Source organism: Pavona decussata, unplaced genomic scaffold, assembly GCF_977016875.1.
Source record: "Pavona decussata unplaced genomic scaffold, jaPavDecu1.1 SCAFFOLD_38, whole genome shotgun sequence".
Taxonomy (NCBI): domain Eukaryota; kingdom Metazoa; phylum Cnidaria; class Anthozoa; order Scleractinia; family Agariciidae; genus Pavona; species Pavona decussata.
In genome coordinates, this window is record NW_028145460.1 from 2598897 (window position 1) to 2624567 (window position 25671).

The 25671-nt window shown below is 38.9% G+C and overlaps 3 protein-coding genes and 2 pseudogenes across 5 annotated transcripts in view; 1 reads left to right on the forward strand and 4 right to left on the reverse strand.

The window, feature by feature from the left end:
- LOC146483591 (uncharacterized) overlaps positions 1-25671 on the reverse strand; it is a 99939-nt gene that overhangs the window by 30370 nt on the left and 43898 nt on the right. The window lies entirely within an intron of this gene.
- Positions 2284-3385, reverse strand: LOC146483594 (uncharacterized). The gene has a single exon (XM_085105754.1). It carries the CDS (start codon positions 3329-3331, stop codon positions 2633-2635), a length of 699 nt encoding a protein of 232 aa, XP_084961880.1. The 5' UTR covers positions 3332-3385; the 3' UTR covers positions 2284-2632.
- Positions 3448-4644, reverse strand: LOC146483595 (uncharacterized; annotated as a pseudogene). Its single transcript, XR_014863774.1, has 2 exons — positions 4451-4644; positions 3448-4317 (listed from the first exon to the last, which is right to left on the reverse strand). The product of XR_014863774.1 is annotated as an uncharacterized LOC146483595 (transcript).
- On the forward strand, positions 4649-8423 carry LOC146483596 (uncharacterized; annotated as a pseudogene). Its single transcript, XR_014863800.1, has 3 exons — positions 4649-4833; positions 5529-6071; positions 6332-8423. The product of XR_014863800.1 is annotated as an uncharacterized LOC146483596 (transcript).
- Positions 7749-16882, reverse strand: LOC146483597 (uncharacterized). The gene is made up of 8 exons (XM_085105587.1): positions 16580-16882; positions 16015-16039; positions 15236-15661; positions 14387-14652; positions 13848-13980; positions 9132-9268; positions 8513-8691; positions 7749-8070 (listed from the first exon to the last, which is right to left on the reverse strand). The coding sequence occupies exons 1-8, from the start codon at positions 16880-16882 to the stop codon at positions 7749-7751; spliced, it is 1791 nt and encodes a 596-aa protein (XP_084961713.1).

The window sequence follows — 25671 nt, forward strand, 5'->3', positions numbered from 1 at the left end:
CCACAGTTTTATCCCCCATCTCACTGGCTTGTTCTTTATGTATTGTTTGAATGAGAGAGGACCTTTATGTAGACCCATAGTCTCGTCGATAGACACATCCCGGTCAAGGCGATACAGGTGTTGAGCGTTTCGCACAATAATGTCTAAAAATTCCCCGACCCGATAAATTTTATCGAATCTAGGATCCCCTCTAGGGAGGCTTTGGGTGTTGCCAGCCAATGGAAAGTACCTCCAAATCTGGAAAAACGTGGTTTGAGTCATAACAGAGCTGACACTTCCCTGGTGTACAAGGTTGTCTGTACCCCAGTACATGGCTATCCTTGGAAGTTTCACAATTCCCATATGAATCGTAATGCCAATGAAAGCTTTCATCTTGTCTTTGGTAACAGGATCCCACTTTCTTTTATGTTTGTTTGGCTCACTTGCTGCTTGTTGGTCATGGTATCTGTTTGTCTCTGTAACAATCATGTCCCATATGTCATCAGTAAACATTTGATCAAAAAATGCACCTGCCTTGGTATCAGCTGGGTATCTCTGAGTTGGCCCAGGTGAAGGCTCAACAAATGGCCTGCGTGCTGGTGGATTATAAGTCCTTGACCACTCTAATTCGGGATCCTCAGGTCGTGCTACACGGCCTCCTCGTCCACGTCCACAGCCTCCATTTCCTCTCACAGTTCGTCTATGAGCGGGTGGGACACAAACTGGGCTACGATCACGAAGAGCATCTTCATCTGATGGTAAAAAATTGTAACTAAGTTCCACTGAATTCAAATCTTCATATCCATCAAATCGAAAAGTATAGATGTAACATGCGAAGCAAAAATTGATTGGTAAAATCTGTTGCTAAGACAAACAAACTGAAAAACACATACCGTTGCTATCGCTCTCAGTGTTCGAATCCCCAGAATTGCTTGAAGGGATGTCGTTTTCCTCATAAATATCATCCTCACTCTCACTCTCATGGTGGTCTGAAATATCTTCTTCACTTTCATCCGAAAAATCGGAAAAAACTTCCCCAGGAACAACCATTGTGCAACGTTCTAAGACTTCATAGTATGGAATGTACGCCGACGCCATTTTTAAATGGAATACAAATCGAAGATGCGAGTTTTTTGGCGAAGAAACGGTGTAAATCGAGCGAAAATATCCAGCGAAGAACACAACGAAGGAAATCGTGACTAGACATCCTATAATAATCTTTAGTGACCACGAAAAGACTTAAGAGGGGTCCCCACGGATACCTAAACGGCTAAGGGTAAGTAGCGGACGAATTCGTCCGTTTGCCGACGAAAGGGTTAAGCATGCCCTTTTCTCCCCGGTTGTGTTATTGGTTTCGTCGTCCTCTTCTGATTCACTTAAATCAGAAAGAGGATCCTGACGTTTTCTTTGTGACGAGCGGGAAGCATTGTGACTTTCCAAGACGCTCCTGCGCTCCACAATTTGTTTTCAGCAGAGTGGCCATTGGACTCATATTAGAGTTTATCTTGGAGAGCGTATTTCGTAAGTCAGGGTGACTAACATTGCCAGGTTGGCTTGCTGGTGTGCCAGGTTGGCTTGTTGATAAACCAGGTTGGCTTTGAGGCGCGCCAGGTTGGCCTTCTTGGTTCGTTTCGGGCATATTGCGTGAAGACATCCTTAGCTAAGCTTTTAAAGAAACTACTGAACTGAAAACAAAACCAGACATGTATATTCAAAGATTTTTTTCTACAAGTACTCACGTTACCACGTAAGTTAATCGCTGGAGTTTGTTCGGCTATGAAAGCGTAGGGTACAATGGCTCAATAAGCAAGCCCGTGTGCTTCTCATGATACTCTGTAGTGACGTAGGACTGATGACAGAATTAAGCTGCTGGATGTTAAAATTACATTCAGGGGAAGCGGTTCATCAAGTGAAAGCTGGTTGGATGCTTGACAATGAAAACAATTTAAAACGATCAAAACTGAGGTAAATGTTACCATCTTTAATACTGATTACCTGTTCCTTTTCCAGATCCAGTGATGATGTTAGTTGCTTGATCATCGAGTTTGTCGGCAGCCCTTTGGATGCTTTGTAAATGGTGTCCAGTGAGGCAAGTTTCATTTTGTCAAACACCTTTTTTTTCTTGTGTTCACTGTTGGGGACAGACTGAGCTGTGTCTTTGCCCTGCACAGCCTGCAGTTTGAGCTCGCCCTTACATTTATTTCTCGCTGTTGTTGGAGAAAACTGGAGAAAACACATGCAACACAACAGAAACAAATATTTCAGATAAGACATTTCCGGCTTTCTTTAAAGCTATGGCTAAGTCCCTGATTATGCATATTTGTGGTAATGTCATCCTATCAGGACAAGGAAATCATTTTCACTTAACCTGTAAACAAACTATTGATAAATTGAATTGTGTTATTCCAGAGCAAGCAGGAAAAGTATTTACCCAAACCATGAAGGGAATTATTTGTGAAACGATCCACCAACCCTTAAGGAATTTCCAAATCAAAAGTGTAGTGTTGTTTTTTGGATTTTTATCTCCTAAAAACAGGCAACTAATTGACCCCCCCCCCTCCCCCGCTGGAATTTCTAATTTCCTTCTGTGGTGGGGATATAGATTTTCTCGTGAATTAATTTTACTCTATATCTTGAGCCCAAACAAATAGTGTTACTTGCAAAGAGGCTTGTACAAATTGCATAATGCAGCACAGACAATGATAATGTTATCAAGATTACCAATAAGAGAGATAGGCAGTTCATTCTTGATTATACGGAATGTTTTCAGCCGCCTGATTGCCTGTTCTACAAAAATGCGTAGATTAGCTATTGTCTTAGTTTTCTGTACATCAGACTTCGTGAACTGCTCTTGTCCACGTTTCCCTGGCGGAATAAAAAGGTCAGCCCTGCGAAGCAAAAGATCCTCTGCAATGGTGAATCCACGATCTGCCATTACTGCATCATATGGCTCAAGGATGTTGTAAAACTGTGATTCCCTTGTCAAATGGACATCTGAGGTCCGCCCACCCCATGCCTCTGAGATGAAGTTGAAGGTGATTGAAACTAGGATTTTTGCAGTATTGTGGTGCTTGTAATCTGACCAAGTTGATGCTCTGATTTCAGAGTCACTTGGGGTCTCTACAAAAATTTCAGTGCAGTCTATTATATGGCGCACCTTGCAGTATCCTGGTTTTTTGAACTTCTTTGGCAGTGTTTTCTTTACAACTTCCATACTAGGATTGTATATTAGGCATTTCAGTTCACTAGCCAGAATTTTGATCCATGTGTTGAAAATAGTTGACACCGTACTGCGTGAAATACCAAATCTTTGTGCAAGGTCTGCACTGGTGGATCCCAAACGGAGTTTCATAAGTGTTAGAAGAAACTCGTCTTTCTGAGAAAGAGCTCGTTTCGGTCCAAATATTTTTGGTGATTTCCTAAAGTTCCTGCCTTTTCTGGTTGTTTTCTTAGGGCCACTCCAATATCTCACTTTTTTTTATATCCTTTCACAGAGTCAAATAACTTGTTAAAGGCAGCCTTTGATGGGATACCAGTCAGTAAATTTACAGTCTGGTTATCTTTCAGATCTGAATGCTTCAATCCCTTATCCTGTTCGGCCACAAGTTGAACTTCCAGCAACTTCACTTTTTCACTTAGCTCCTGTATTTTCTCTGAAAGTTCCATGATTTTTTCATCTTTGTCTTGCCTGCTTTTCAAGCAAGATGTGTTCATGCAAAAATTCGAATTTTCATTAATTTCATACCATCCATAGACATAGCAATGGTCATGAATTATGGATGCTCCGTCTATGTCAAAACAATCACTGACAGAAGTAGAGGGCTCAGGCTCTTGGACCTCAACACCATCACAAGCCAGATTGTCAGCTGAGTTCTCAAGAACAGGTACTGTTATTTCATCGCTAAATGTATCTAGCTTAGCTTGTTTTCTGGATCGTGCTGCAAGAGAGTTATCAAGTGGCGTTGGTGGTGAGCGTTTGTAGGCTCTCGTTTTTTTGTTGTGGCCAAGTTGCAAAGTTGGGTTTGGGTTTTCAGCAGTCGGTTCACCGTCAACGAAGTGTAGATTACAAACTCTTGAATCCTTGTTAGGCATCCAAAGTGTCCCACTCAAAGTGTTCCTGCTTATACTTTTTGCCCATTGTAATCGGCGTTCCAGGTTCTTTTTTTTCAGTCGGGAACGGGAATAATTTGAAGGGTGGCTGGCAGTCACAAATGCCTGAGCCATTGTTACAACCATGAAGCTCACAGATTGTAGCAGCCCATTTCCCTAGCCTTAGTCCACTGTTAGGACAGCCTATGACAACACAATTTCGGTGGCCGAATCCCATGGACAAACTATCTACATTAAAACAAGAGAAATATGACATATAAAATAAGCAAAAATTGCACTCGTGGCGTTTCAAATCGACTACACTTTGCAGCCTAAAATCGCTAGAATGACGTTGCCAAAACGTAATGAAACCATAGCTTACCTTTAAAATACGTTTGATTTGGTTTTTCTCTATTCCTGCACGTGTTCGGCTCACAAGGAGATTTTTTTGCGTGAAAGATCACTCCCACTCGATTTAATCCAATATGGCTGGCGTGGTAAGTTGATGCCCACTTTTCTGAGCCCGCGTTCCCACAATACCGTGCGATCCAACAGGAAGTCTAGAACTCCTGATGCATGTATGATGCTGGGTTACCTTCGTGCAAGAGGCTACCGGGTGCCCCAGCCTAGGGTACGTCAAATGTTGCGCAAGCAAGATCCAGAGGGAACCGTTATCCAATGGATGAGTACTGTACACAGACGTGTTTACTCAGTAAGTGGCTCCAATGCACCATGGCACATAGATGGCAACCACAAGTTGATAAGGTAATATACATGGTAGGTTAGAGATGAATGGCGCATGCCAAGAGCCTCACCCTGGTATCACTTTACCAAATATCCGACTGTGGGGAATCGTTTAGTTGCCCAAACTCCCATTAACAGTGGAGACTCGCAAAGTTTTTATCCAATGTTTTTAATACGCCCCGATCGATCCAAGAATGTACAAAAACTAATTGATTGAAAAAGCGTCCCGACGTGTTCCTATAGAAGCGTTACAATGTCAGTTTTCTCAGGCTATTAGTTAATGAATTTGGGTATCAGTCAACTCCCTAGGGGATAGTTTTATTTTGTACGGTACATTGATCGTATGCTAGTCCATAACAGGTAGTCCCGGACTCCAATTCCATTTTTGTCAATTGGCTGGCACAATTTATAGTCCCGGGTGGAGTGAGGCAAAGTGAGAGTCGACTAATTCGCCCAACTATACAACACCATAACCCTGGCCAACCCTCGAACCCGCACCGGTCTACTCAGACACCGACGTACTTACCATTGGGCTACTGCGTTTTCCAAAGACATTTCCTTACATCCCAACTATGAGGCATTAGATAGTCAACTAGCCGCTTGAAATTGACCCACCGGTTTCAAAACATCTTATACTAGGCAACAAAGGAACACAGGTTGCTGCAGTTGTTGTTTTTACATTTTTGTTCAGCTATTTCACAATAATCTATGTTTAGATGGAGAATGGTGATACATGGTGGGATCGACGGTTACTCTCGCATTCCAGTCTATCTCCGTTGCTCTACCAATAACCGTGCTTCAACTGTCCTTTCCTGTTTCCGTGAAGCAGTTCAGCAGTACGGATTACCATCACGTGTACGCTCCGACAAAGGTGGGGAAAATGTAGACGTTTCCCTCTATATGTTGACTCATCCCAGGCGTGGTCCTGGAAGGGGGAGTATGATCGCTGGAAGAAGTGTCCACAACCAAAGAATAGAGAGGCTATGCGCGATCTTTACCACCAAAAAATTGCAACTTTCTACCTACTATTCCATCATATGGAAGACAACATAATTTTGGACATTAGCAACGAAATGCACATGGTTTCCTTCCATTACGTCTTTGTCCCCCGTGTTAACGCGCAACTGGATGACTTTACTAAAGGATGGATCTCCCACGGAATTTCAACTGCCAACAATAGAACCCCAAGGCAGTTATGGATTATGGGAATGCAAGGAACTGCAGCATCTGGTACCACTGTGTCTGATGAAATGTTTGGGGTAAGAAATAATATATTCAGTACGTGCTTTAAAAAAAAATGTCATCAATGTTCAAAGTAATCCACTATCTTGACCAGCAGAGCATAAGGTGAACCAGACAATGGGAGGTGCAGGAAACCATCACGTTTGAACTTGTTTTTCTTTTTTTCTTGTTTTAAACCTATTCGATGCTCGAAAGCGACTTAATCGTTTCCTTGATCTCTGTATCAGTATGTAATGAGGGTAATTTGCTTCGTCTGTTTTCTTTACTATTTGGACAGGAAAATTGCGAAGACTATGGTATCAATTGGGAAGGACCTCTACCAGACGAAGAATACGATGGACCACTCTCTTCGAATGATGACCTTGTCGAGGTTCTGGCCATGTTTTCTTTACCCCGAGAGAAGTTAGAGTTGCTGAAGGAAGCAATTGACCCGCTTCAGCAAAGTGACAGTTACGGCATTGATATCTACTTAAAAACCGTAGCATTTGTAGAAAGATTTATGCATGATTAGAACAATTGGTTATTTATCAGTTCTATTTTTGATGCCTAGGAAGGGGGCGCAAGTTAGACAGTTATTCCCTGCAGAATAATTGTGAGCATGAAAACTTCAATTAAAAATTCTCGTTTGCAATTGATTTTCTGTGTGCCTGTTTATTGGGTTATTGCAGTGCGTTAACACCGGGTGTCCAATATAACTGTTTGAAATTGGACAACTGTTATATTGGGCACCAATCCCACAAACGCGTCAATTATGCGCACCTGAATTGGTTCCTTCAAGCTCTCCATATATGACAGGCTTGTCACTAAAAACACAAACGTTCTCATGCGATATTCTGAGGGTGAAAGTTGTTACTGATACAATGTACCACTAGTTATCATATTATTGCACTTCGTGTTATACAATTCAGGCAGTTCTTGTGCTATGTTTTAATTGGCTTCAAAGGAATTTGATATTTCTCATCCAATCACTGGCTAAATTACACTCCAAGCTGGCCAATTACTACTATTAGCAGCCGAAGTCTTGCATAATTAGGAGTACAAAAAGAACCTTTTTATGGTTGCACAACACTCCAAGTTAAGAGCACAACGTGTTATATTTAGCAGGTGCCCCATTATCCTTAGCTTATGAATGAGAACTATATATTCTATACGTTGGGCAAAATCGCATGTACAAAATAATACCTTACAATTTAAGAGCATAGAAATATCAGCATGCAAGAGCCTGAACATTGTTATAACTCAACAACTCTAACCTGGATGACTTTTTACAATGCCTGCATCACCTACCTAGTTTTGACATCTCTGAAATGCGTAGATGAGTATTTGAGAAAAGTTAAACCTTTTTTCCTGACATTTAAAAACCAATAAAACTCACCTGAACCGACTGAGTAAGTTCTTGGAAGTGATGTCTCAAGTGGGAAAGACTAACGGCCAATTTTTTCGGGTCAAAAAGTCTTGAAATCAACTTCAGAAAGGTAGTCAATTCCACAAAAAAAGATAAGGTTAGGTAAGTGATACAGACACTTTAGAAAGTACAATAACCCTGAATAACTTTGCAACTAATATGAAAGGACAAAAACGGAACAGTGAATGTAGAAGACATTGCGTAATCAATCCGACACGTTCACTATAAGGAAAGAGGAACTTGATTGAATTACGATGACAAAATACATTGGGCATTACATGCTAGGCAATTATGGCAATCCGAAATATGCATTGCTAAATGCATAATCATAAAAATTGTGAAGAACTTGCTCTGATGGCAAAGGAATGTTTAGTGAGCCCCGCGGTAACTTGAGACAGTTGATGCACGTGTTGGCTGATGGCAAAAAGCTGGTTTTCACCGGATGAACAAAGATGATACTGGGAGGAATCTTATACCCCAAAATCGGTTCTTCATCACCTCCAGTGGTGAACTGTAAGATGTGCTGTAAAGTTAGATTTCCCCTCCTTCCACCTGGAAAAGCAAATTGAGTAGTGTTTAGACAAATATACTTATTTACAGTTGAGTTCTCCCTGTTAAGGTAAAAAATAAAACAAATACATGCATTCAACCTCTGTAGCGTTTTCCCTGAGAACCTTAAAATTGTGACAAACTTACGATACAGAAACGTCAAATTTGCAGTGAAACATAGGGGAAGAAACCCTTTTCCACAATTTACACAAATAAAAATGGCCTTACACATGCAAATAATTTACACTGAGTAATACTAGCAACATCATTCGTATTACCCTGATTACTCACAGTGCGGTTATCACTGTTAAATAAATAATACATAGACCTCTCCAATACACTGAATAAGAGCAACGGTTAAAGTTCTGACATTTGTATCTGATCAGTGACCTGAATGCTCAAAACTTATAAAATACCAGGGAGTAACACTACAACAGTTCGTAATTAAGACCCTCCATACATTTTACAAGATTTTCACCTTTTAAAAAATAGAAAAAAGCTCACGTGCTTGCTACTTGTCGAAGGTACTTGATAAAAGAGTGGTATGTTGCACCTTCGTATTGTCTGTCATTTGAGCCATCCTCACTAAAAGCAGGTTTTAGGAGTGATTGAATTTGCTTTATTGTCAATAAGGTTGTTCCCTTTCTGAATAGGTGGATGAACAAAGGTATTTCCTGGGTAATCTAGGTAGAGAAAAAAAGTTATGACAGTTATGACACTTCTTTGAATGTATAAGGTAGAATTACATCAGTGCCAGAGGTTCCAAGTAAAAGAACTGACCAGTAGAGAAAGTTTATTAAGAAATGCCATCACATGTAAATGTGCTAAATCTGAGCTATCCTTCTTAGCCCTTTTAAATATCAAGTACAAAATAAATGCCCTTTTTTACCCCTCTTGTTAAAACTTCCTGGGTCCACTCCTGAGTACCTTATGCTAGGTCAAAAATAGGCAGAAACTAGCCTGCAGGCAGCTACAGTTATTGAGTTGACGTTATTGCCAAGTAACTTGTTGGCAGAGGTGTAAATCACAATGGAGCCAGCAAGAATTGCTGCTCCATCACCAAGAAACTTGCACAAATAACCCTAAGTAAGTGAGCCTGCTTGTGTATTATATAGAAACAAACCTGGTAAATTCCCAGTTCATCCAGATCACTTCGCAATGCAAGCATACATGGGGATGGATTCTTGTTTTCAAAGATTTCATCTAAATGGCATTCTTCCAAAAATCTGGGAAGTTTCCCATTTTGTAGCATACTTAGTGCTTAAAAAAAAAAGAAATATATAATATATCTATAGCATATCTAACATAATGTCTGTTTAGTAAAACCTAGAAAACTAAGTTAACAAAGCTTAAGCAAGTACAACAAAACAAATTAGTTTTAGTTGACGTTATAATGTTAAGAGCGGCGGTCAGGAAAAATCGAGCAAAATCTGAATTTTCTGGCGAAACTTAGCAGAGTCGATTTCTTTCATCTTTTGTCCATAATAAGGTTTTACTAAAGTAAGAATCATGGTGTGGCTTAAATTGGCCAGAAACATTTGCGTTTTGAGAAAATCAGGAAAATCGATCGAAGCCTTGCGAACTGAAAAATGATTGAATTTAAAACCGGAAAATCGCCACTTTTAATTGTCTCTGCGTTTGTTCTAGAAGAAGCGTGCGAAAATCTGGATTTCTTGTATCGAAAGACAATCTCTTTCTGATATGATAACTGATGAATTTGTGTTTGTTATGATATCTGGCAAATTTAAACAATTTAAAACCAGCGGCATATTTTTACAGCTGGTTTACTCTGCAATGTAGTGCCAAAGGTCAAGCACACATTTCAGTATGTGGTATAACTCGAAATATTCTCACACTTTGGCTTTCAGTAACAATTGCCTTGATGTACTTCATACCTAAATATCAGGCTGGGTTCTCCATTGAGATTTTCACAAAAGGTCGTTAAAGTTGGCTTATTTCGACCACGACATCGTTTGGCGGCCAAATGACTGCCAGTGAAAACAAACCGACGCGACGGGCAAACTGCTAATTACAGCTTCAAGGCCTTCAATAATGCTCCTATCTTGCTTGATCAGAAAGATTTCTGTTTTCCCCTAGCTTCCTTTTAACCATTATCGACGGGAAGAGAAGAAATCGAAAAGATTCAGACATGTCTAACAATGTTGCGTGACAGCAAATATGCAAATTAGTTAGATCGTCACTGAGATATGGCAGTAGGGGCGGGGGCGTGAAGAATTGCTTTAACAGGCCCGTAGTCAGGCTAAAACAACTGAGATGGGGAAAGCAATTTGGAAACATCAAAAAAGGGGCAGATATAGTAAGCAAAACAATAACTTTGCACTTGCATCACACTTTTTGGTACATTAAATTTCTTTTCGACCCTTTGCCGTCACTGTACGGACTACCACGTGAAATTGCCAAACTTGTTCACGTTTAAAGGAGGACGTAAAAAGACGACGACAAATTTCCCTTTCTCTTTTTCCAGTGAACTTGGAATCAGGCAGTAAGAATCCGTCCGCAGGAAGATTTGCCTGAAATAAAAAAAGAAAATGGAATTATCGCGATGAAGTTTAAAAGAACGCGAATTCTCTTTATGTTTTCGAATTCGCTACCATCACCGTCATGTTATCTTTAACTCCCTACTAACAAACACAAATCGGTCATGAGGATTTTGGTTCTTATTTCCGATTCACAAGGAAGGACAACCTTTGCTGCTGTTGTATAAAAGCCAAATGTTAGCGGAGGAAACTGTCAGGTACATAATAAACAATTTATTAAGGGTTGTGAAAAGGCACTTGCAGCGTCAGAATTCCAGATTGATTGTTGTACATTATGACTGTTTTTTAATTATTTATTTTTTGACACATTGTTTTTTTACGCTTCTTAAAATTCTGGGGGGGGGGGGGGGTCGGGGCTTGAGTCCCCCCCCCTGCCCCTCCCCTTGTTACGGACGCGTTTAACAGTATGGCTTTATATACCAGCTGCTTATCTGGAAAAATGAACTCTTTGTGACAACTTTTGCGCAAATGACTAGTACCCGTAGTTCTTTATTGGATTTTCTTTTTCGTAGCGACCAGCAACAAAAACCGTCAATGCGAAAGATACACCAGAGGAACAGACTTAAAAACCTACAATCACTGATTGAAGTGTAGAGAGCGAAATTTTACTTCTTCCTAAGATAGAGGGGGAAGGGGGGTGGGGGTGGCTTAATTAAATACGTAACCTTATTTCTTTTAATTTCAGCCTCTTCATTTCACTTAGACCGTCATAAGCTGCTTCCCTTGTTCTAAAGATTAAAGGAAGGTGCATGCAGACCTAAAAATCGTAGCATTAGGGCGTGGCGAAGACACAAACTTCACACTTTTAAGAGCTGGGACCAGGCTTCTTTTCCTTCAATTGAAAAGTTTTCAATACTTTCCTTTAATAGGGATAATAAGTCTTTAGCATGGGCGTTACACAAGCCTGAAAAGCTGTAACTATGATGTCTTACTGTCCTCAAGAGAAGGACCTTTTTACGAGGTAGTGAACAAAAAGTTGTCCACCACAGTCAGTAGCACTAGGACTAGGGTTCCAAGCACAGAAAAATAAAAATAATAAATAAATAAATAAATAACACTGAAAACTTCACGTTTATTCTAATTAACGGCTTTCTCCGCATCTGATGAACTGAAAATACATCTGAATACTAATATTTTGTACTGGAAAAGACCGAATGTGCAAAAAAGTAAAGTGTTACATCAGACGTTTTTACAGTTTATTATACATAAAAGGTAATGGAAATTATGTAAACGCATACCTGAACCAACTGGGATAAACAGTCCTAGTTTCTTCCATAGCAAATGGCACGAATTTTTTCCAAGTCCTCGTTCTAGTTTTGCGACTTTTTGCGCCTGGCTGTCATGGCTTGATACCGGCGGAGAAATTTGACACTTATTTGAACTGACCTCGACGCCAGCCAATGCTCAGAGACGAACGGTGTCGAAGACAAATCGTCAATTCCGAAAGGTGAAGGAGATAAACATTCGTGGTGAAGGAGATAAACATTCTTGTCAGAGTAAGTTCAATTTCGGTTTCTACATCGGCTATTGACAAGGAAGACTTGTGACCGGCGATGTTCCTTTTGCACTAGTTTACTTCAGTTGATCTGCTCCTGTCTCTGGGGTCGTAAGAGCAAGGACCTCCAACCAAGGAGCTAAAAGACCACCTCCATGCTTCCATGACAGCACAAGAATATCAAACCAAATTTAAAGAGACAAATTTTCCAGTTTCCGTAATTGAATTTATCTTACATTTAATTTACTAATTCAATTTACTTTGGTAAACACCAATGCGTGATATTATTAATATTCACTGATTATTGGTGATTTCGGAATTTGTAAAACGCAGCCCTAACTATTTAGCGAATTAAAAACAGAATAGGAAAGTTTGACTGGTCTCCAATTTTTATTTCAGCGAGCATTTTACCATAGTCATAGGGGAGAACTTCAACACCACAGATTTCCCTTTGATGCGGTTTCATTGGCAATCTGACACCTGAGCGAACTCAAGAAATGGACATCGAGACGCTTACTGCTCCTTACTAGATATGGTTTTATAAGCAAAAATCTCACAACGCAAATGAGAAAAATCGGTTCCCAGACCGGACTTTTCCTTATTGTAATTAAAGATTAAAAGAAATTTGTTTTCATTATGCTTTTTTGGTATATGTAAAATGAGTCTTTTTATTGTCACGGTAACGCAACAACGGTTGTTTATTTAGCCGTTGTCGGAATTTTAAACGAATTATGGTGACTTCAAAACGGTCGTGTGAAGTGCTTAATTCAAAACCCAGGCTGATTTTAATACATTATCAAGAACAACGTTACATTACTTAAAAGGCAAAGTTTAAGAAAAATCGGCCTTATACCACATAGCAAAAACTATCTTTAAAATTTATCGGTTTTTGCGGGATTTTTCCTGTTTAGAAAAGGGACATTTTCCTAAGGTCTGTTTGCTTTTATTAATAATGGTTAAGTCTAGTTCAAACTTTGCTATAAACGTGCGGTGCTTCCTCTGTCAATACCGAGTATAAAAATACCATGGATCTTCTTTCCTTCCAGATGAAGAGTCAGTTCAGAATATTAATTTCACACCGCCGTGCGGGTACTTTCGGGATCCTCGCGGGTCAAATTTGTTTATCTCAGTTTTCTAGAACGTTAAGCGCTCCTAGAGAAAACTGAAGGCGGCAAATTTGTTCTCTACTTAAAGGCTTTTTGTAGCCAGAAAATGAGCGAAATTGATTTCTCGAGTTCTGCCACCAAATGCTTGATATTTTCTGACCGCCGCTCTTAATACATATACTGCATGGGTTAGAACAGGTAGGTAACGTGAGAACATTCCAAATTACTAAGGAGAATATACACAACAGGGCTGTAAGCACATTTTGATTAAACTCTTGGTGTTATCTTACCCATAACAAACTTATTGCTTTTGTGTAAATTATACCAAGAACAGGTAACTTCACCTATATCATTGTGGTCCCCTCAATAATGCTAGAGCAGTTGTTTCTAATTCAAGACAATCAGACAAACAATCACGCATTGCCCTTTCTGTTGTTAACATCATTACAAACACTGCCAAAGTTTTAAAGGGAAGGGGTTGGAACTTGATGCAATTTTTAAAACTTGTATCACACACACCCTGTAACATCTTGCTGTTCAGGACCCAAGAACCATGTTGATGTATTATAAGTTGGCATAAATCCTGTTTATGGAAAGTAAAAGGAAATGGGAAGAACACAAAAATGAAAACAAGACAATTAGGGAATAGAGCAGAGAAATTGTGAAAGAAATTGACTCACCCATGATCACTCCAATTGTGTGATATTTGTCTTTCATTTCTTCTTTTATGCCATTGTCAAAATACTCTTCTTTGATTTCTCGAAGCATGAGGAGGAAAACTTCCCTTCTCGGGCCTCCATAATCTTCTGCTGACTGAAAAAATTACAGTTATGATAAATATATGTTTGAGGTGTTATTTAGTTATTAACTGGTCACCATACCAAAAATTGTCATGACATGAAATTACAATTGTTGGATAGTTTAACCCAAAATTTGGTATCATGATTCTAATTCCTCATTTATTGCCCCCCCTCCCCCCCCCCCCCCCCCCCCGTTGTCTGTCTCCTGCAGTAAGGTCATGACCAGAATTCACACAGACAGCTGTACACAAGCAACATGAGAAGGCTAAAAGAGTATGATATAAGAGTTCAAATGGCTGTGAAAAAAAATCACATTTTGCTTTATTGTCAATTTAATTTTTCTAACAGGTCTTTGTGCAATGTTTACATTCAGGAAAAAAAATGATAAAAAAGTAGGTTATGGACACTTTTACAGTTACCTCATTGTAAAACTGCACTTCTAGAGTTATCTGTTTGTTATCCAGTGCCTCTATCTCATCAAATCCAGTCTCCAACAGGTTAGAACGATCAACAAATATTTGGTTGGTCAACCCCTCAGTAGGTAAAGTTTCATCCTCAATTTCAAGAGGCCTTCCCTGCACCAGTTGACTCTGGAAGTAACGCAGCACTTCAACCGGATTATTGTCCAATCCAGTATCTTTACAGTGATGTCTGGCTTCTTTCACAATGGTTTCTACTGTTTTTCCTGTTTAACAACGGCACCAAAAAACTAATTAGTGTAAAGTTATTAAACTAAAGTGCATTATCTGATAGCAAAGAAATAGCGACATCCCATAGCAAAGACATAGTGACAAAACAAAATGCCTTAAGACTCCATGATGCCTTAAGAAAAGCCAATGATGATGGTTTTGCTATTTCAGCTGATGAAACCATTGTGAGAAATTCTTTCACTGTTATTAGATACCTGATTGTTTTATATAAATTTGTGTGATGTAATGGGATGTCTTAACATCAATACTCTTCTGAAAGCATAATAAGTTTTAACAAAAACAAACACACAAACAGGAGACCACTGAGCTTCAAAGCCACAGTTGGTAGTTGGGTTTAAAGAGACAATGAGGCTTTTTCAAGTGAGGTGTAAAAGTATATATCAAACAAACAATGGTCTCCCAGTGTAGGATGCCTTCACTTCCAATCTAAAAAACAACAGTCATCATAAAAATTATATTCCTTCAAATACTTTAAAGAAACTGAGGAAATACGATTACAATTATTGTAATATTATTGTAACATTACAGTCACTGTGACTTTAATGGTATTTCTGATACCTGAATAAGATGTTTCACCTTGACTATGATCAAGTTGAACACCGGTGGATGGACTTGTTTCAGCACTGGTAATCACAGGAACATTTGTGTCTGTGTTGGGGACAGTGGCAGTTTCACTTGAAACAGGCATATCAGACTGAGAATTTACCATTATGCCATCAGACATAACTTGGGGCCCACTTTCCAAAGTGGGGCTTTGGATAACAACACTTCTGGGTGGACTTGAACCAGAATTTGTGCTGGTCATTGCATCTACATTGGTCATGGAATCTGTGCCATTCAAAAGTGGTAAATTGGCAGACAAAGAATCATCAGGTCCATCATCCAGCAAAGTGCTTCGTGTTTGGATACTAATACTGCTGCTGTTTCCACTGCCTGTCAAAGGCCCAATTGTATTAGGGGTGCTGGTGTTTGTTCCACCCAAGCCTGTTGTGGGAAACACTGAATTAGGTAGGTAGGTAGGTAGGTAGGTAGGTAGGCGAGATATACAATAGCATTATTATTTTATTAAAAGAGATTAAGAGATAAATTTTCAATTGCTAAACAGAGACCTGCATTTCTTAAGGTGCTCAGGCAGCTCTGCTAGTGTAAACACTGCTCAATCAAGTCATCTTCCTGAAATGAAATAAACAAAGCATATCTTTTTAAATGTACAATATCAAAATTAATGATGCCATTTTGGAACTATTTTACACTTTAAAAGACAATCAAAATTTCATATTAAGGATATATCATTGTTCTAAAAGATTGTCACCACTGCACTGAAGGTAAATTGTTACACTCTTCAAACTTGAAGTACCACAACTGCACAATTCAAGAAATATAACAATTATCGATGTTGTTCTTCAAAAAACAGATAAAAGTTAATCAATCTCATGTTTACAAACCAATATGGTGACAAAAGAGAATCTCAAGAGAACATGAAAAAGTGAAAACTGTTGAAATATGAACACCGAAGAACACTTTTACAGCCATTTCAGGTTCTCAAATATAGGACATGCATGAATTTCAAAAGTAAATTTACAGCACTAAGAAAACAAGCTTTTTGCAAATGGCCAGGGTGTAGCTCACATGCTATAAGCTTAAGTTATGGGAATAGAAAAATAATAATAATCATCATCAACTTCGTTATCATCATATAAATAATAATAGTAATAATAATAATAATAATAATAATAATGATAATATATTTTTTTTATAAAAATAGAAAAAATCTCTTTATTAAAATATTCCAAGTAAAATGTTATTTACAGGTTAAAAGTAGCTATTAAAACTTATTTACAATTCTCTTCAATAAAATAATAATAATAAAAATTAAAAAATGGAGAGAAATGCTTCTATTACCTCATCTTCATCTGGGCGCCCTTCTTGTGTAAGTTCAAGATCCCTTTGCAGTGGCCTTACAAGAATCTTCCCTTGCCCAACTAACTCTTTCAATCTTGATACATGATAAGGCGGATTCAGTGGCTGCAACATTGGGGTGTGACCACCCCTGAGAAGACTGTACCCTCTGGCTTGCTCTAGCTTTGGGTACGCCAATCTCAGTTTTTGGTCAAAAACGTGGCAGTCGTCGTCAGCGAAAAAAGTAAGACGCTTCTCGCCCAATAAAGCCCCTTTGAGCACAATGTTCTCTTTAACAGATAACATTCTTTCAACGTCTGTCTGTGCTAAGCAAACAAATGTTCTCGTCCAAGTCGGACGATTCTTGTTTTTCTTGGTCCCAAACCTAGAATGATCCCCATCTTTCTTCCGTTTGGAAGATGCTGGATTGAATCCAAACAACCTATGGTGTTACTCGAAACCCACTGGATTCGGATTCAACACGGAAACTCTCTGTGATCTCTGTGCCAAGTTCTGAGGTGTTCCACCGCCGGGACCACCGGTCGGATTGGTTCTCTCCGAGACCGCTCTCTGCTGATCGGAACGGGGATTGGAGTCATGCGAAGATGTTGCGGATTCCTGTATTCTTTCATACAGTTTCGTAACTTCATTAAGCAATTCCGTGCACCTCTCCAAAGACATAGCTACTCGACTCGACGAGAAAATGGCCGACGTTTGCGCGACAACTTTGTCACTTCGCAAATTATGCTGGAGCGATCACGTATGTTTCGAAAACGAAGACCCCAAAAGCGAAGACCGAAGACCTAAGACCCCCTCATCGAAAACGAAGACCCCCTGATCGAAAACGAAGACCCTTTCGCCTCAGCTCAGACCTAAAGACAAATTCTGTCTAGTGCCTTTGTCAGTATTGACATACACAAGACAGCGTTTGTATTAAACTGCGATTTAGGGGAAATTAGGTATCATTACAAATCCTGGGAGGGGAAGGAGTGAGTTGACAATACTCGTGTTCGTTTACCTAAAACACGGAATCCGGAATCTGGAATAAAAAAAAAAAACAAAAATGAAAACTCGTCGCCATGAAACTTTCAGCGAAGGTTAAAGTCACTCGGGAAACAGTTTTTATAGCTTTTGAAAAATTATAATATCAGTCAGGAGCCCAGTGAAATTTTCAAAAGTTTGCCTAAGTGTTAGTATCCTAAGACAGTCCCTTTAAAGCGTAAAACTTAACAAAACGACACCTATCTATTTTTAAAAAATGAAATAAACAGAATCCGTAAATCAGGAAAGACTTTCTTTTCTTTCTGTTTTTCTTTTTCTGTGCAACTTGCCGTATGCTGATTGGCTTGTGAGTAGGGGATTTTCGTTCTTTCGGAAAAGCTAGGGGAGAGGGATGTGTACGATTGGTGGTGATTTGACAGGCACAGTAGGCAAATTAGCGCATTCACAATGGTGACGATGGAAATATATCTTTACACATGTCATAACATTGTGACTAACGTCTATTACGGCTCAACAAATTGTTTGGGCATAAGGGTGGGAATGGGGCTTAAAATATTTAGACTTATTACCTCTAAATCAAATCAATAGATCTATGGCTTCCAAGGTATCTAGAATTAGAGGATATAAAATAATTTGTTATCTACAGCCTGCTATTGTGATTACTAAATTATGGGAAATCGTTCACAGGCTCCTGAAGTTCTTACGGTATTTAAAAAAAGGCCATCGACATAAAACGTTTCCTTTGTACCGGCAGCTCGACACTCTTTTGTAAAAAGGTGCATAAATGAACACATGCATACATGATTGAACGTACGAATGTATGCCGGCAGGCATGACAGAACCACGACCGAGTGAGTGAGTGAGCGAAGGATTGAAGGGATTGAAAGAATGAACGAACGAACGGACAGACGGATGAGTTGATAAATGAATAAATAACTTTGCCCGCTGTCTATCCAGGGGCCCGTTTCTCGAAAGTCCCGGTAACTTATCGGGCCCGAAATCAAATATTCAAATGAAAATCTAAAGAATAAAAGTGCGGGTCGTAGCTAACAAACCAGTCCATTTTGTTTTGTTAACTGATAGTTTTGTCATATTGTCTGCAAAACTATTGAAACCTCGACCTTGAATGTAAACAACAACAGCTTTCTGGGCCAGTTAATTATCGGGACTTTCGAGAAACGGGCCCCAGGGTTGGTGCCAATTCAAAGCTTTTTTTTTTAAGATGAAATCTAAGCCACCCCAATGCGGATTTGTTTCAAGACTTTTTATATTATTATGCAAAGACAGTGAGTCATGCGAAGAGTTGATGAGTGATAAACGCAACACTGACTCTTTTCTCTAGTTACGTTTCATTGTCTATCTACGTGGTATGGCAGGAGGAAACGTTATCGAGTAGGAAGAGGTGTGGGGGTATTTAAGCGTACGTTTGAAGATTGGGAACCTTTATTCCAAATGAGTGGCTCAATTGCCTAAGCAATTGAAATCTAAGGGAAACTTTTGAAAATTTCACTGGGCTCCTGACTGATATTACAATTTTCCAAAAGCTATAAAAACTGTTTCCCAAGTGACTTTAACCTTCGTTGAAATTTAAATGTCGACGAATTTTCATTTTTGTCTTTTCTTTTATTCTGGATTCCGGATTCTGGATTCCAGATTCCGGTTTCCGGATTCCGGATTCCGGATTCCGTGTTTTAGGTAAACGAACACGAGTGTTGTCAACCCACTCCTTCCCCTCCCAGGATTTGTAATGATACCTAATTTTCCCCTAAATCGCAGTTTAATACAAATGCTGTCTTGTGTATGTCAATACTGACAAAGGCACTTGACAGAATTTGTCTTTAGGTCTGAGCTGAGGCGAAAGGGTCTGCGTTTTCGATCAGGGGGTCTTCGTTTTCAATGAGGGGGTCTTCGTTTTCGATCAGGGGTCTTTGTTTTCGATCAGGGGGTCTTAGGTCTTCGGTCTTCGCTTTTGGGGTCTTCGTTTTCGAAACATCCGAGCGATCACGTGACGTCAGTGACTTGATGTAAACATTTCAATCGAAATGCTTAACGATTCCATTGAGAGACTGCCAGTCTGAATCAAAGAATTCAGGTTTTAAAACCGTGGGATTGAAGGGCAAACTGTATTAACGGGAGTTTTAAAATTTTTGAGCTCGAAATTAAACATTTAAATTTGCAGTTTGAATGTTTGATGTAACAATCGAGTGATTGAGCTGAAGGACTGCATTTTTTAATTTAGAAGTGCCTATTTGAATCGAGGGATGGAATGTTTGCTGTGAAAGATCTAATGTTTGAATTGAAGAATGACATTTTTGGATTGAAAAAAGGGTGTTTGGATTGAAGGATCGAATGTTTTAAACAAACACTTTCATATTTGATTTGAAGGATCGAAAGTTTGAACCGAACAATTGCAGATTTGAATAGAAGGATTGAATGTTTGAATTGAAGGATTGAATGTTTGAGTTGAAGGACTGAATGTTTGAATTGAAGGATTGAATAATTGAGTTGTAGAATTGAATGTTTGAATTGAAGGATTGAATATTTTAGTTGAAGAATTGAATGTTTGAATTGATAGTTTGAATTTTGACACTAAAATATCACGCCATATCAGCGCCATATTAGTGACTCATGTCATTTTTTGGTTGAATATATTTTCTAGCTTGTGTTGTTCATATGTTCTTTTAAAAAATACATTTTGCAATGGCACGCAAGAGAATCTGATATGCTTTTTTGTGTGGGGAAACTACGTTCTTTTCCTTGCACATCCAAAATATATGTAGATTGAATTTTGTTAATGAAACCTTAAGCTGAATAGTTGGAATCGTGAAAAGTTACATCAAATTAATGATGTTCAGAACCTACATTTTGTTAGTTGGTCCATTTGAGAATTAATTGTCTATTCAGCAGTATATCAATCACTTTATGTGAGTGTCACTAAGTTAAAGTAGCAGTTATACACCTCTAAATGTTACAATAAAATAAATTGCAGATTTATATTAAAATTAAGCTACTTTGGCAGTACCAGTTTATATTAATTTCAACTTTAAAACAATATTTTAAATTCTGCTGTGTTGTCGCAGATCAATTTGCTACAGCAAATTGGATCGTGAAATAAGCAGCCAATCAGTGTTTTTTTCCGCCGTGCCCTGTGCAACGTAATTTTCCATGTCATCACAGTTGGAGGACAGGGAAGATAATTTAGTGTGTACCAAATCAGTGTCTCCACCTTCATGATCACATTCCCCAGATGTGGGATTGTTCTGATGCTGACCATCTCTATACAGATAGTAATGTTATCTCACTTTAGACGCATTAAGTTGACCTCACCATCTTTCACAGGGCTTATAACTTTGACATAACCCTGACTGTGATGTCCTGCATTGAGTTAACTTGCAGATTACTTAAAACTACAATTGTAGCACTTTGGCTAGTGATGTCATTCAAACTTGTGGTTTCCTTGCGGCTGCTTGTTTTCTCAAGAGGCTGATCTGATGCAAGAAAACCGAAATAATAACCACAAAGCAATGGGTCCTAACAAGACCAGCAAAGCTGTGGAAAGATCAACAAAGGCATCAGGGGGAGAGGAGTGCATTGTACAAAACTTTGATAAGATTAGCATGCTTGCTTCTCAAACAAGCACACATACGCACAAGAGCTCAGAAAGAGATGAACAATTAATCAGTTAGGATCTCAGGAAGTTGTATCCTTTCAAGAACACCCCAGGAAGATGTCGTCCTTCATTACCCCAGCAACATGCTCATCTCCTTGAAAAGGTGGACTTTGCTGCACTACATGCCTGGATAAGAAGTCACATGCATAATATGAGTAATCGGTAAATTTGTTATGTTATTTTGTAAGTGAAAATTATTAAGTTTTAAATTAGGGGCATATTCAAATTAGTTCATACCGTATTTTCTTGATTAAATGCTGAGAGCACAATGAGCATTAGTGTTTTTGGGGCTGGCATGTGACATTAATTTTGACAAGCACAAATTTGCTGTTCAGGTATCAAGTCCACTAAAATATAAAAGAATGTTAAAAAAGTATATATACATATGATTGCAAAACCGTTCACACCTCTAGAGCATAAACCGTGAACGATGAGACCCAAAGGATTTGTGGGTAGTGTTTAAATAATAACGTCATTTCCATAATCAATAATTTATCATTCTCATTCTTTGCAATAAAAAATACAGTGCTGACTTGATTCTTCTGAATAATTTTCTACCAGATGTTGCTTAAATTCATTGCCTGTTTTGAACTTAGGCAAATTGTGAATTGTATGTCACTCAAATTGGCCCTTGTTGACCAACTTGGACACTTTAAAGTAAGCTTGGAGAGTTTCCATCAATCACCAAGTGCAATTAATTTTGGTCATCAACCGCCGCACGAGAATAGAATATTATGCAAATAAATTTGGTACACTTATACCCATTAAGCCATTGGGTCTCATCATTCATGGTTTATGCTTTTTAGGTGTCAACGTTTTTGCAATCGAGTGTATACGAGGCCAAAATGTCTCTTTCATTTCTGAGTTGCAGATTTGTCTGTTTGTAGCCCCCATGATAGGTCCGCATTCAAATGAACCCTGGACTTCAAAGCTTGATTAAACATCAGGGCTATTTTTTCTGGCCCTTGCATTCAATTGGGAAAACACTTTATACAGTTTCAGAGTAATTTTCTGATTGAGATAAGTTTCTACATGTAGTGTTACAGTTCCTCTTCTTTAAAATTACTGTATACTCGAAGGGTAATAAAACCAGTGAAGGAGAAATAATTTTGGTACATCATTTACAAGTTGCCATGGCAATAATACACCAAAGTCAGTGAAACCTAAAAGTCGAGATCAGTGAGGAATCTTACATGATATAAGCTCCAAAATTGGTGTCACTGGTTGATTTTACCATAGCAGTACCATATTTGGTAAAATGAATTCATCACTACCAATTTTAATTTCATTGACTTATTGTTTTGTTATCTCCTTGAAGTATACTGTATTTTAAACTTTAGACTGGTCTTAGCCACAGGCTACAGCACTGTAACGTACGCGTGCTTTACTTTGCCTTTAACCCTTTTCAGACTGGGCTTTCTTTTTCTGTTCTGAGGAGACCTACCACATCCCTAATATGATCATGAAATCTTGACTGGGGTCTACAGGTCCAATACCCAGGTGCTGTCAGACTCATAACCCCTCCCAACAGAAACGAACTTTTGTTCACTGTCAAACGATTGCAAAAAATTTCCTCAGCAACTGACTTTGAAAATATTGATAAATTAGCCATCAGACGTGACAACGAGGAAATGTCATTTGTTTTAGAAACAATGACTGGCAACACGTCTGTGGTGATAGAACAAGTTCCAATCATAGTTGGCGACTATTTCTATCACTTTTAAGTGATGTCAAGTATGCTTGTAGATTGACCACAATTGTATCAGAGACAGAGTCATGGTATACAGTCGCTTCTGCCGTGGTAACTTCTGCTGTGGTAGGTTCTGCGGTTGTAGACTAAGCAGTTTCAGAGTCACTGGAGGTGGAGCATCTAAAAAATACATCAGTTGTTTCCTCAAACACTTTCCAGTACTCTTACAATATGATCGAATATTATCTGTCATCCCAGGTTTGTTAGCAGCCATAGCCCTGTTGTTATAATAGAGAGTGGCCCTGGACTGTTGGCCGTCTCTCCCTGCTTGACCAGCCTCGTGATAATACTCTTGTACTGATCGGGGTGGACCAATATGAATTACCTCTCTTACACATGGAATGTCAACACCCATTCCCATGGCCATTGCGGCAAAAAGAACTCTGCATTTGCTATCAGGCTGGGAAAGTTGGGTTAAAATTGCTTCTTTCATTTGGTCAGTTTGGGGGGAATGAAACTGACCAAACAAACGGTTTTCTGGAATGGATGGGCATCTTTCTCTATTAAAATTCCTTGAAATAAGTTATACGCCTCAGCACATTATAGTCGGGGAAGGTACAGTATAATCAATGGGAACTTCCCTCCTCCAAAAGAGGTTCAGCAATAGGCTGAAGAATACTAGCGGAAATGTCGTCTTCTCTATATATTTTGGCCAAAAAAATGTTTGCCCTGTCAAGATTCCCAACAACCATCCTAGGCTTCGTGAGGTGCAAAGTGCTCGTGATGACTTCCCTGTCGCTTTGTGTTGCCGTTGCAGTTAGAGCAGCAACAAGGGGATTGGGAAATAGGGCTGCCAAAATACCTAATTTGCCATAGTCTGGTCTGAAGTCTTCGCCCCTGTATTAAAAATACACTTATAAAATGTATTATAATCAGAACTAAAGTAACCTGTTGTATATTACAGGGTTAGAAACTTTAATGTGGGAGCACTTGCCATCCCGGTGAGTGACAGAGTAAGTTTAAGAATGCACTCAAGTTATCCATGATTTGTACTTGCGTGCCCAACAGAATACAAACTGGCATTAGTGTATGGATGTGGGTGAATTATTACTAAATTTCTTGCAGTCAGAAGATGATTATGTCAAAGTCTCCCGCCCCTCTTTACGACTTTGAGTTAGCTTCCCTTCGTAATTTTAATGTATTTGCTTGGTTTTATGTTAGTCTAACCTATTAACTGTATAGAAGTGTCTTCACTGTTATTTAGTCCATCTATATATGGATAAACGTTGTACTTGTAATTTGTCCTCAGATCTTCCCGCCTTGATTAGTTCATAAGCCGTTTGCGGGGGGAAAAGTAGTATAATTAGTTATATTTCTAATTTCCAATAAAATGTTGTTGTTGATGTTGTAATGAAACAACAGCTGACGTGACCATAACAGGCATCCAAACATAAGGTATCTGTACCTATTCTCGGACACTTCGTGTTTCCTCCCACTTCTTCGCAACGTTGATAGACTAAAGTGGAGGAATTATTTATCTTTTAAGAGGGAATGTCTACTAACACCGAGCGAGGGGTGGCACATGATAAAAAATGAAAGTCCTTCACCATTTGACTAAGGATACCCTATGGAAGCTCTAGTGACGTGGTGGTTTTGATTTCTCGGAATTCTTTTTTAAACCCAGAAAAATTGAATAAAATCTCTTCGGGCCCAATTGTCTATAAAAGCACCCAAAATGGACGTGGCCCATACCTTCTCTCAACTTCGCTCAGTTTAATTCGCATAGATAAAAAACCTCATTTTAAGCTTGGAAATGTGCAGTTGAAGTGTTTACGAATCGTTTGAGGCCAATAATAGATCTCTGCTTTAGTTTTGAAGGTCATGGGGAAGGTACCGAAAGTTACTAAAATTGGCTTAGTCGAAATTCTCAATTTGGCGCACTTTTTCAGGAGAGAGCTTCCCTACCCGGTAAAACACCGAATCACTTGAAATTTAGAATTCTTGATTGACTAAATGCCGTTCTAAAACCAGGTTTAAAAATCAGTTTCGGGCTTTCTATCAGCGCTGAGAAATAACGCTGTCAAAATCCCGATAATTGCAACATTATCTGTCAACAACTGTAAGCGATAAACATGTTTCTGTCAAAATCACCGAAGACTTTTGTAATTTTTTTGTTGTTTCCCTCAATATTACGATGGACCAAACAACAGAAAGCTCATATTTAGCTCACCTTGAATAAGATGCCATCTAAGTATCAGTTTCTTCGCTTAATGTACCATACAAAGCCATCATAGCTTGAAGGGTTGATAATTGATCTCCTTCAGTGACTAATGACTTCTGCTTATCGCATTCACGTCACTTGGCAAATGCCACTGAATTGAAGGGGCAAAAATCCTTTGACGGTAACAAAACCCTGTCGGCTCATAGAAAATATTAACAGAAATATCTTATTTTAAAGCTCTCCACAGTCATCTCAGAAACCGCCGGACTTTATAATCTTCCGTCTTCGACTCTTTTGACTGTACTTGTTTCGGTCACGCAACGGCTTCCTTCGGAGTGATTGGTTTTTCTTACATATGGCCGAGATCGAAAAAAAAAAATAATAAAAATAAAAATCCAAACATCAGGGCGTCTAAAACTAGTTCCTTTAAAGTTATTTGAACATGCAAACATGACTGTTCACGCATTAACGCGGATTTTGGATTTCTCCGTGAACAGTGATGTTCGATTCAG

What these genes read in the sequence shown, in the direction of transcription:
- LOC146483594 (XM_085105754.1), bottom strand. Translation starts at nt 3,331, where the DNA reads ATGAAACTCCGTTTGGGATCCACCAGTGCAGACCTTGCACAAAGATTT.
- LOC146483597 (XM_085105587.1), bottom strand. Translation starts at nt 16,882, where the DNA reads ATGTTATCTGTTAAAGAGAACATTGTGCTCAAAGGGGCTTTATTGGGC. An exon ending in GGCGCCCAGATGAAGATGAG is followed by an intron (nt 16,040 to 16,579) that starts GTAATAGAAGCA and finishes TGAATTGTGCAG; the next exon opens with TTGTGGTACTTCAAGTTTGA. An exon ending in CTTCGACAAGTAGCAAGCAC is followed by an intron (nt 8,071 to 8,512) that starts GTGAGCTTTTTT and finishes TTACCTTAACAG; the next exon opens with GGAGAACTCAACTGTAAATA.